Below are 11,750 nucleotides of genomic sequence, written 5' to 3'. Positions count from 1 at the left end.
TGCGCACGTCGAGAACTTGGGCCAGTATATATATATATATATGCGTGTCTGCGTGTATAATATGCGAATGGGTGTGTGCGCGCGCTTGGGTTGCATGCCCATCAATGGAAGTCGAGGATGCGGGTGTGTATGAGCGTGTTTGTGTGTGTGCGTGTGTGGACGAGTGAGAGGGAGGGCAGAGGCAGAGGCAGAGGCACCGATGCACGCGAAGCCGCGTAGCTCAAGCGCGTATAGAGTGACTCAGCGAAAGACGCACGGAGTCACAGCAGCGACATTTCTTGTTTTATTATTGGAGCCGGTCCTCCCGTAAGTGAGCGACTACCGTGAAAGGGAGCGCTCTCACCGCCCCCTCTTTCGTGCTCCAAAGGGGAAGGGTGGGGGAGTGACACCGCATGCCGCAGCGTTCTGCGCGTACACGTCTTTCTAGTCGTGCCTTTGGTGTCAGTCACCCCTGTGGGGCTATTGGGCGTTACAACACCCGCAAAATCAGAGGGCAGTCACCCCAGAAGATGCACACCACACACACCACACACACCACACACAGACACACACACCACACACAGACACACACACACACACGCCTCACGCGGTCAACTCTCTGACACATCGCTTTTCGGCTCCGTCTGCGCCGAGACGAGAAATGTCTGCATTTGCCGCAGCAGTCGCAGTGTCGCAAGAAAATCGTCCTTCTCGTGCGCGTTTGCCCACGATGGGATAACCATCGGCACGTACGGCTGCTGCGGTGGCGGTGCAGCCGCTTGAGAGGAGGACGCGGCGGCGGCCGGCCCAGAGTCTACCCCGGCTGCATTCGAGGATGCAGCGACGGAGGTGGTCGGGGCCTGTGTGTTGCCTTGGCGCGCACGCGTCACAGAGAAGCCCCTGCCTGGCGCTGGAGGGGTAGAAGAAGCGCTCCCAGCAGCATGGCTAGCGGCGTTCAGCGAAGAGGCAATATCACCACTGACTTCGGACCCGATCAACACGGCGGGTAGCTCCTCCCATACCGGCCCCTGAATGTGTTCCTCGCCAACATCCACCAAATACGCCGAAACCAGCGCAGCGGCCGTGGCGGTGTCGCGCAAATCGTGGAGGTGTAGGTCGGCGGCGCTCAGCACGAGTGAGGCGTATACAGGGTCGTGCGGCGAGAGGAAGACTTCTGCGTCGTCCAGCGTGCTGAGATACAGCTTTGCCACGTCAGCATAGCCGTCAACAGACGGGTAACGGAAGCGGTGATGGTGCACCAATGTTGGGCCATCGGATGGCTGGGAAGGGAGGGGCAGGTGCTGCGAGCCACCGGTGGAGGCGCGCTTGCTGAAGGGGGTGCGAGAGGTGGTGTGCGGAAGCGCTGGGGAGGCACTGGCGGCACCGCCGGCCATGGCTCTTTCGGGGCCTGTGGCCATGAAGCGGTTCTGTAGGGGAGCTGACGCCATCTTCCCCCTCTCACGATCTTCTAGGACGCCATACCAGTGATCGCCGTAGCCGCCGTCACCATCCTCACTGTCGAATGCGTAGTGGCTCACAGCCGTTGCGGCGGCGCCGCTGCCCACGCGGGCGTCTGCCGAGCTGCTGCGGTGATAACGAGCGCCACTACGGTGGGGGTGTGCGGGCAGTCGGTGCCCGGAGGAAGTACGGTGAGCCACGTGGCCACAGTGCCGCTGATGGGCAGCACTCAGACCCTCCTCTCCCTCATCGGCGTGTCTGCCGCTGCGGGTGCCGCGATGCTCTCCGTCTGACTGAAGCCCACGACCACTCACGCCAGGCGCGCGACGGTTTTGCGGCGCGCCGCTGCTCACACTCCTGCTTCTTCGCGCACCCCCCAGAAGGCCGCTGGCGTCCTCCACCGTGCCGCTTTCTAGACACTCCCCGGCAGCGTCGTCAGTGGCAGTTGCCTGCCCAACGACCCACAGGAGAGACTCGGCGATGTCGGCATCGATGCCTCGCAAGGTCGCCGCCACAAGACGCGTGATCAGGAACGGGCACAAAAGAGGCACAACGGTGCCCCCATCACTCAGGAGCGCCTGTGCAGCGCGCAGGGACGCCGTGCCGCCGACTGCCTCTCCTCGGTGATCTGCCTCCTCCTGGGCAAGGAAGTTTGGCCCACCAGGTTGCAAGGGCGGCGACTCGTGCGACACCGAAACAGTGAGGCTAGACCCTGGTAGAATGAAGCTGGAGGCGTCCTCGATGGATGCGCTCGTGGCTGCGGAGGCGTCGTCCGCTGCAGGCGAAGCACATGAGACGCTTGGATGTTGCGAAGCCCTATCCGTGAGCACGATCGCCCCTTCACGCGCGATGCAGCCCGTGCTGGTGCCCTGACTTCCACTCCCAGAGGCGGCGGCGGCGCCCGCAGCTACCAGCGCGCTCGCCATTGTTGACCGAGCCTGCGGCGGCGACGGCGCCATTCCACTACCCGGAAACAGCGGCGGGCCCCGTTGAAGCCCAAGGGTGGGCACACTTGTGGCCGAGCGTGTCTTGGCCCCGCTTCTCTCGTTCACCTCCCTCGTCGACCCGCCTCGCCGCCTCTGCAGGCCGCTTGCATCCGCCGCCGCCGCGCTACCAACCGCCAGACCGCTCTGATTCAGTAGCCTACGGAACTCCTCCAAGAGGGCCGCATCGGTGCACAAAACGCGGTAAAGGTCGCAGCACCACTTGCGGTAGAACAGCCACACACGCGGGTCTGCCACATATACGGCAGGCATGAGCCAGTCGAGGACAATGGACAGGAGGCGGAAGAGAAGCAGGGCCAGCTCGCCTCGAACCTGCCCCTCCATGCGCTGTATCGCGTGACTGGCGTCGCGCAGCTGCTCTTGCAGGTGCTGCAGTTCCGCCTTCATGAGGCTCGGCAGCGACACCCACGAGAAGTCGTTGGCGCAGGCAACGATATCCTGCGTGGCGAACTCGATGGGGTGCAGCTTTTCGCACAGGATGCGGAGACCAAATGAGGAGCCACGGCCATAATTCGCTGCCGAAGGCCCATCGCTGCCGGCGCTGCCGCTGCTCTTCATCTCGTGCGCCACCCGCAAGAGAGAGAGCGCCGCATCAGTGACCGAGTACCTCACATCGAACGAGAAGTTGGTCAGCGGTTGTGACCACTGCTGCTGCTGCTGTTGCTGGTGATTCACATGCGCCTGTAGTGGAGGAGAGCTTCGAGGGCCACGAAAAGAGCCGCTGCCCATGTGGCCCTCTGTCCCACCACCGCCGGCGCCGCTGTCACGCAGGGTCATGGGATGCAGTGAGTGCAGGTATGGGCGAAACAGCGTGCTGGGCGGCAGGGAAAAGCTCCCGCTGAGCGAGTAGCCACCACCGCCGGCGCCGTCGCGCAGGCCACCAAGAAGGCTGCCGTTCCACCACCAGCTCGACTCGCCAACGCCGGTGTTGCTCAGGCTAGCATTGGCAAGGTTCTGATCGAGGGCACGGTCTTCTTCAGTGAGCATGCTGGCATTGATGTTGCTGCTTGCCCCGCCGGTGCCGACGTCGAATGGGGCTGCAGGGCCCTGCCAGTTCATCTGCGGAGAGCACCTGCCAGATGGCGTGCGACCGCCTTCTGAGAAAGTGCTCTTCACGTTTGCTGCTCCTTCTTCCACCGTCGCGAAGGTTGGCGCCTCCATCGCGCAGCCTGTGGCATTGACGCGTGCCCGCTGCTGTTGCTGCATCGCGACCGCCATCGAACACTGAACGTAGATCGCAGTCACAAGGGCGTACACGAAGACATCCACGGCTCGCACCTCTGTGCAACTCCCACTTGCTAAAAGGCTGTGCTCTGCGATTCCCGCAGGCGCCGGGCTATTGGGATTCGAACCGCACCCTGTCGCCGCCGCTGCCGTTGCACCACCACCACCACCACCAGCGGGCCGGCGGTCGCCCCCACTAGGCAATGTGTGGCTTTCCCTCAACTCCTGCATGTGCGTGGCCAAGAAGCTCTGCGGCACCGTGCGAGCTTGCCCGGCACGCGCAGTACTCAGCGGCGCGCTTGCTGAGCTGGTGGAGACAGTGGCGCTGTGCTCGCGTTCCAGCGGGCACTCCCCGCCAGTGGCGGTCACGTTGTCGTAGTTGGGTGAAAGGAGAGCTGATTGCTGTTGCTGCTGTTGCGCGGACGCAGCGGCCGCGACGGCGAGTGCTCGAGCGTGCTGAGCTTGTATGGAGCGCGCGTACTCTGGCGCGGTGCGCATTAGCTGCCTGACGCCGTCAGTGTAGTTGCGCAGGAGAGGGGCAAAGATTGGCAGCAGCTGCAGCGCTTCTGTGGAAGGCAGGTGAAGTGCGGCGAGCGCGTTTCCTTCATCACCTTCTGCGTCTGTGACACCAGCACCGACCTTCAGGTCGTCCAGCTGCCCATCTTCCCGCCCATTGCCGTTGGCGTCACCATGAATGGGGGCGGCGCCCCAGTCGAAATTACCATCGTGGCTTGCCTCCAGGCCGGTCACCTCACCGCAACCGCTGCTCGTCGCGCACGGCGCGTTGCTGCTATTCTCGTCTGGGGAGACGGTGCTGTGGCTGCCACTGTACATGACGCCCTCCGTAAGCGTCGAGAGGATGGCCGGTATGTGCGTCCAGAAGTCTCGGTGCAGTCGCAACTCCTCCTCCCTCGCCAAGTCGCTCAAATTGAGAAGAACCGTCGAGTTGCCGTTGCTCGGATGCGAGCCAGCGGACGGCACACCGCCGACGGGAGTGCGGGTCTGTGCTGCAAGGCTACGCGGCGCGTCACGGGCGTGCTGCTGCTGCTGCCTCTCAGGCTCACCCACCCTCGTCTCCCGCTCCCCCTTCGTGACGACGCTGCTGCCCGCTGCCTCGTCTTTGGGTCCGACCGCACCGGTTGTACCCGCGCCTGCGGCGGCGCTGCTGTTCAGCACCTGGGAAGCTTTTGCGGTGGGTAACAGCCGCGAGTAGGTGCCGCTGCGCTTGAGTTCCTCCATAAGCAGCTGCACCCCGCATTTCGCTGTGAGTGAGCTGGCCGCGAGGCTCTTGCTAGACGCCCTTACAGCGTCGGTCGACGATGCTGCGTTCTTTGCCGGGCCGCCCCTGCCAGCCCCCAAGGAGCTCTTGTGCCCGGCGAAGAAGCCGCAGGTGGTTGGGGCGGGCGCCACGGTGCCCTGAGTCTGCGCGGCATTCCCCCTGCACAAGAGCGTGAGCAGGACGGCAAGGTCGCCTGTGGCCGTGAGCCCGTCCAAAAATCTCCAGAACATGCGCTCCCACGCCCTCGCCGTATCCACCGGCTCCTGCGTCGTTGGGGAGTACAATGCAGAGAAGCCGCTCATTGTCTTCGGACCGAACAGCCCACCTGCGCCGACGCCTACAGCGTTGCTCGTCGATGCTCCAGAGGCCTCTGCCGCCACAGAGATGGTGCTCGTGTTGGCGTGAGGGAGGCTGCCGATGTACGGGGACGAGAGGGGGCACAGCACCGGCGCTGGGGAGGAGACTAAGGAGGGGTCTAGCGTCAGTGATTGCTGCTGCTGAGCTGAGCCGAGGTCTGCCTCCCCGACACCGCCGTCTACCGCTGTGACCCACTCACTGCTGCGACTGCTTGGTCTCGTCATCGTATCGCGCAGCTGTGGCAGCTGCTGCTGAACCAGCTCATTGAGGCTGCTTGGCGCTGTAAGTGCACTGCCGGTGAGAGTGTGCCGGACATTGTTGCGGAAGTGCTCCTGGAGCGCATACTGCACGCCACTGTACACCGCAGATGTGACGTCTGTCGGTGCTGCTGCGCCTGCGAAGCTACTGGAAGCTGCTGCGACCCGGGAAACTTCCTCGTCGAGCGCTCTGCCAGTGGTCTGCTCGGTGGTGACGGTACCTTGAGCACGTGGTGGGGTGGCCGAGCTGTGGGCCTGCCCAGCATGGTGTAGACGACTGGTTGGGCGAGGCCCACTGTGCTGCTGCTGCTGCAGGGGCGGAGGAGGCTGCAGATGCCGCTGAGGAAACGAGGAAGGTGTAGAAAGGGCAGTTGTCGCCTCTCCTCCCTCTGTCGTTGCTGCCGAGATCGATCGCACGTTGCCGCCGGAGTCGGCCTTGCGCTGTTGCTGCTGTCGTGACCGCTGCAGCAAGGTCTGGCCCACGAGGTGGTCGAGGTTGTTGTCAAACGAGAACCGCCGCGTTTCCTGAGCGACGATTGTGCTGCCTGTATATGTGGCCGATGGTGAGGCGCGACGACGGGACGCCGCGGCCGCGGAGAGCACCGTCTCCCCCCCATCGACGCGCTCGTCAACGACGTCGTCCTGCACCGAAGCAGCCGACACGGCCTGTCTACTGATGTCCACGTCGCCTAAGTCTTCGCCGTCGTTTGAGTGACAGTAGCCATCGCCGTCGCGCGCGCTGCAGAGGCATTCCAGCGCAGCACACCGCTCGACGAGCTCGCCGACGAAGCGCTCGTTTTCATCGAGGAGTTGGCGCCTACGGTGCACCTTCTGCAGCTGCTGCAGCAGACGGGTGATGAGCTGCTGTGCGGTGCTCACGAACAACTGCCGCTCCTTTGCCTTGAGCACTGCATCGAAGCGGGCGAGCGTAAAGAAGAGTTCCATCACGTACGTGGCCGAGATGTCGCTGCCGCAGCTGGCGAGGGTCGATAGAAGCGGGTAGAACTCGTTGCGAAGCTCAGCCGTGATGGTGGGGAGTAAGGCGGAGCCACTGCCCCCTGTGCTGCCAGCGCCACTGGCCATGCCCGATAGTGGCCCACGCGATAAGGCGGAATGTGATGCCAGAATGCGTGCACGATGCCGGGCCCCGAGACGTCCTTCTCCACCACGATAGCCGTACAGAGAGGAAAAAAGGGTGGGGTGAGGGAACGCCGGGAATAAGCTTGCTCGGGACGCAAGCAGCGAGCCCGCAGTAGGCCACCCAAGCTGGTACCGGCGCTTTCCTCCCTCCCTCCCTCCCCTGCCCCTTGCGCGCGTAGGTGCGTCTTTCCCTCTGCAGATACGAATAGGCGAGGGAACGGGTCAGGGGGAAGCGCGTGGAGAACGGAGTGTGAGTCGGGGGTGGGGGTGAGGGTGGTGCGATGCGTAGGTCAGGCGCACTATCCCGCGCCTGCAAGCCACACACAGATACACACAGGTGCGTCCCCTGATGCCATACAAAGAAAAGAATGGGCGAAGAGGACGGCGCTTCACACTGCCTGCGTGTCGTGTGTCGCGCTGTGTTTGCCGCGCTCTGCCAAGGGTGGCCGCTTACAAGCTGCCGTGATCAGCGGGGGGGCGAGCGGGAGGGGGAGAAGAGGAGATCGAGGGAGCCCAATGAGAGGCGGAAGTTACGGCATTAGACGTTGTGGATACCTCCCAGGATGGGGGTGGGGAGAGGGCGGACGCCTTCTCATACAAAGGAGGTAACGGTGATCGAAGCCAAGGGGCGCCACATGCGTATACTCTCTGGCTCTTCAGGGTGAGGAGGAGGGGTGCCTATGCGCACTCGCAGTGGCTTGCGTGAGCTCGCGAGGGTGAGCGGCAGGGGCTTCCGGTGGGGAAGGAAAGGAGGAGCACCCGGCACGTTAGCGCACTCAGGCGCTTGGCCGAGCAGTGCGCCTTCACGTACAAACCGACACGCTCATCTCGCATCCTGCGCTTGGCGTCTCACGATCTCTCCTTGCACAAGAGGCAAGTGTGAGCACCCCCCTACCGTGTGCTCTCCGTCATGCGCGTTTCCACGGACTCTTCCTCCTTTCTTATATACTGCCCCCCTCCCCCCGCCTGCCATTCACTCACTCCTCGCTCTGTCCAGCCCCTTCCTGTGGCCACGTTGGACTTTGCTGCAGCATTGCCAGCAGCTGTCAGTGCGCCTGGCGCTTCGGCCCTTTGCGCCTCTGCCTGCTTTCTTTGGTTGGATTACGTGATGGAATACGTGAGAGGCGAGCGCCACAGTTTACACGTGTGCTCGTTAGCGTATCGCATTTCCAAGCACAAACACACACACACACACAGACACAGACTTACAGACTGACGCACACATACAGACGTCCTCCTCTTCTGCCTCCCTCCCCCAATGATGTACGAATGTCGAAGGACGAGGGCGAGGAGGAAGTGGAGTGATCTCTGTATACGGCTCGCCCTCCTTCCCCCACCCCACCACGCTGCTCGCGCTGAGCGGGCAGCTGCTTTGCCAGTTAATGCATGTGTGGTCAGGAGAGCGCAGCTGTGCACGCCATCTCTCAGGCTCACTACTCCATGGCGTCTTCGGCAATCGGCTCCAGCTTGGACGTGTTCATGCGCGCCGCGTCGGCGAGGTACTTGACAGAGTAGTAATTTTCGCGTGAGAGCTCCGTGAGCAGGCGGTGCTGGTAGAGGCTGCGCTGCAGCGTCTTCAGCGCTGGCAACACCTGTGCGTCCTGCTGCGCTGCTATCCCGCCGAAGGCCTCATTGGAGTGGAGCAGAAGAGACTGTGCCCATAACAAGGCATGCTCGACGCCGCGACAGTGCTCCACCTCATCGCTTACCCACTGCATGAGCTGCGGAAAAAGGGACGAGGGGACAGCCGTCACAGCCACCGGGATCGAGTCACGTGGCATTCGGCGCAGGCACTCCACACCAAGCACCGCGTCTCCAAGGCTCAAGGCACCGATAAGGGCCAACACTGGCAGTCCATTCGCAAGCTGCTGGCGCACCTCCTCGGTGTTCACCTGCAACTTGAGCTGCAGCGGCTGAAAGCGCGGACGCGCCACGCGCGTCGAGAACAGCAGAAGGCCATCTGTCGTTGCGGCAATGAACTCTGAGCCAGTAGCCGCGAACGCCACGTCCATCGCACGCGCCGTCAGCTCCGTCTTGCGCTTCCCCGTCGCGAAGTGACGGTGGCGGCTGCCAGGCATCTCCAGCAGCTTGCGCCGCGACAGGTGCATGTCGTCTTCGTCCACGTCGATGTCGCCGAGAAAGCCTGCCTCGCTCATGCTGCGCCACTGATACTGCTCCTCTGCACCCTGCACGTCGAGATTGTGTGTGATGGGCCACTTCTTGAGTACGTAGCCCTGCGTCGCGTGGTAGAGCACCAGCCACTTAGAGTCGCCGCCGGCGATGAGCTTCTCGCCCTCGGGCGAGAAGCTGATACGCGTGAAGTGCGTGTCGTAGTTGGCGCTGGTCGGCCCCACCTCCTTGCGCCAGCCACCGGCCGCGTCAAAGGTCGTGAGAAACGTCTTGATCAGCTGAGGGTCGTTGGCGACGGTCGTCTCGTAGACGGAGATCTCCTGTTTTGCTGTCAGCACCGCCATCCGTCGCCCGCTAGCGCTGTAAGTGATACACAGAACCTCTGTGCCGATGTCCAGCACCTCGCCGTCCCCCTTGAGCCGCTCGCCGCTGTCGTTCTGGTTGAATAGGTCCCAAAACACGAGGTGGTGGTCCATGCTGCCGGAGGTGAGAGTCGTCCCAGAGGGGTGGAACGCCACGCACGCGATGGGTGCCTCATGCCCTTGCAGGACGTCAATGACGCGCCCCGTCTGCACAGAGAACAGAAATATCTTGTTTACCTGGCTGCTGCCGACCGCCAGAACGTCGCCAGACGGGTCGACGGCGATGCAGGAAAGCTGAGTTTGCTCTGGCGGGCTGAAGACGCGAAACTGGCGGTAGCGCATGAGGTCGTAGCCGCGTGCCGTGCCGTCCAGACTGCTGGTAAAGAAGGCGTTCGTGCTCGCGCTGGTGCTGATGCCAGTGATCGGCCCTGTGTGCTCGGTGAAGGTCGCGAAGCACTGCCCCGAAGCGACTTTCCACACCTTGACCTTGCCCTCTTCGCCTCCAGAGATGATGTTGGTACTGTCCGCTGTGATGGCAGCGCAGGCGATGTCGTAGTAGTGCGCCTGCTCCTTGACGACGTAGGCCTCCGCCTTCCAGTCCCACACGAGCAGCTGCTTGAGGTGAGCGCTACCGAACGCGACCCAGTCCCCGCTTGGCGAGAAGGCCGCTGCCGTCAGTGACTGCGCAGATATGGAGAGGAGGTGCACTAGAGTCAGTTCCTCACCCTTCGCCTCCGGCAGGGCGTGAATGGCGAAGATACCGCTGCTGTACCCGATCGCAAGCAGCCCGCGAGGCTTGTGGAACGCCGTGACGCTGACGCTGCCCTTGTGCGACAGCATGAACTTGTGCTTAATCTCGAAGGCGTGGCGCAGAATTGGGGGTAGGTAGGTGTCATCAGCAGCCGAAACGCGCACGCCATCGAGGCGTAGCTGCTCCAGCCGCCGGCGCTCGAGGAAGCTCTTGGGGGACGGAGACTCCTCCTCATCTTCCTCGACGTCACCGAGTTCGGCGCTGCCGCCATCTTCACACTCTCCCAGGCGAGTCTGCAGCTGCGCCGTGGCGATCGCCTGCAGCATCTCTTTACGTGTAATGCCACTGCGGCGCCACGTCACCACGACGTTGTCCGCTGCTACACTCACCACCTCGCTGTGGTCCTCGTTCGTGAACCATGCCCCCAGCACGGCGCTGCGGTGGCCGATGAGCGAGTTCTGTTGGAGTGCCATACCTTTCTGGTGCAGCTTGCTTTGCCTCGGTACAACCTTCATCCGCGCATCCTGACCACACACCAGGATGTGCTCGCTATCTGCCGTCCAGTCAAGATTCGTGATAGGGCGCGTAAGAACGGCATGAAGCTGCTCGATGCGGTGGCAGCCGTGGAAACTCACGACGCGCTTGGCTGGCGCCGCGTACACCTGCAGTGTGGACTCCAGCGCTACTGAGACGTACTTGCCGCACGGGCTGAACTTGACACACGAGATTGCGCAGTTGGGTGGGAAGGAGATGGTGTCGAGTACGACGCGGGCAGAAATCGAGTAAAAGAAGCCAATGCCACGTTGCCCGACAACGATGGCCAGGTCACCATCGGGGGAGAGGTCGAAGCAACTGATGGAGCTGTTGCTGCATGTAAGCGAGAGGTGGCCCGCCTTCTGGAGCTGAATCGATGACAAATAGTTGTTGACGGGGGAGTAGAGCTGCGTGCCATCGGGTGAGAAGACGACGTTGCCTCCCGTGTAAAGCATGCCGTGCACGGCAGCGAGCTGAAAGACGGTCTGCATGGCGCGTACGCGTGTGCCTGTCCGCGCCGTGGCTTCAAGGCACGAATGCACTGTGGCCCGTATGTGTGTGGTGCGCGCGCAGGGAGTACCCGCCGCAGGATGAAGGCGAAAAACTAAAGGGAAGAGGGCGGTGCGTGGAGAAAGTAGCTGTGAGCGTATTCGCGGGCATTGGGTTTGATGCCCCATCCAGATTTGTCCTTCACTGTTGCCCAGGGCGGTGGTGGTGGTGGTGGTGAGGGGGTTGGCTTGCGTACGCGCCACGGGCAGCCTGCATCCCTCTCTCTCTCGAGATAGTGTGTGTGTGAGCGAGCTCGAAAGCGCACCGCCTGGGAGCACGCTGCACCGTATCTCTCACACACACAGACACACACACACACGTCACTGCCATCGGTTCGTTAGAGCCCCTTTCCGCCTCTCGGGGAGAGAGGTGTGAAGAGAGAGGGGTCTCTCTGTGCGCGTGTATGCATGTGTGATAAGCCAACGTGCTCAGAACCGTAAGCTCACAACGGGCGCACTTGCACAGATCTTTTGACATTAACGACACACCGGTAAACAGACAGGTGTGCACTTTAAGACGGGCGCCCCGCATTTTTCCCTGCCACCGCCCCCCCTCTGTCAGTTGCTCTAACGACGCATGCGTGTGTGTCGATGCATCGCTGCCCGAGGCGTGAGCACTCATCACAGGAGAATGAAAGAGGCTATTGGGCCGGCAAAAGGTGGTGAGGAATACGCACACGCACCCACAGACACAAACATATGCCCTGTTGCAGTTCCACTCTCGCCG

At 62.6% G+C, this 11,750-nt stretch overlaps 2 protein-coding genes across 2 annotated transcripts; both read right to left on the bottom strand.

Annotated features, from left to right (window-relative positions):
* Positions 1–590: 590 nt before the first annotated feature.
* Positions 591–6,641, bottom strand: LSCM1_06730 (uncharacterized protein; the record flags this gene model as incomplete). Its single annotated transcript, XM_067324140.1, has 1 exon — positions 591–6,641. The coding sequence occupies one exon, from the start codon at positions 6,639–6,641 to the stop codon at positions 591–593; it is 6,051 nt and encodes a 2,016-aa protein (XP_067179487.1).
* Positions 6,642–8,131: 1,490 nt separating this feature from the next.
* LSCM1_06729 (uncharacterized protein) lies at positions 8,132–10,966 on the bottom strand (the record flags this gene model as incomplete). The annotated part of the gene is made up of 1 exon (XM_067324139.1): positions 8,132–10,966. One exon carries the CDS (start codon positions 10,964–10,966, stop codon positions 8,132–8,134), a length of 2,835 nt encoding a protein of 944 aa, XP_067179486.1.
* Between the last annotated feature and the right edge of the window lie 784 nt (positions 10,967–11,750).

This window comes from Leishmania martiniquensis, chromosome 18 (assembly GCF_017916325.1).
Source record: "Leishmania martiniquensis isolate LSCM1 chromosome 18, whole genome shotgun sequence".
Lineage (NCBI taxonomy): Eukaryota > Euglenozoa > Kinetoplastea > Trypanosomatida > Trypanosomatidae > Leishmania > Leishmania martiniquensis.
Note: the sequence above shows the minus strand (reverse complement) of the source record. Positions and strands in the feature narration are given on the sequence as shown.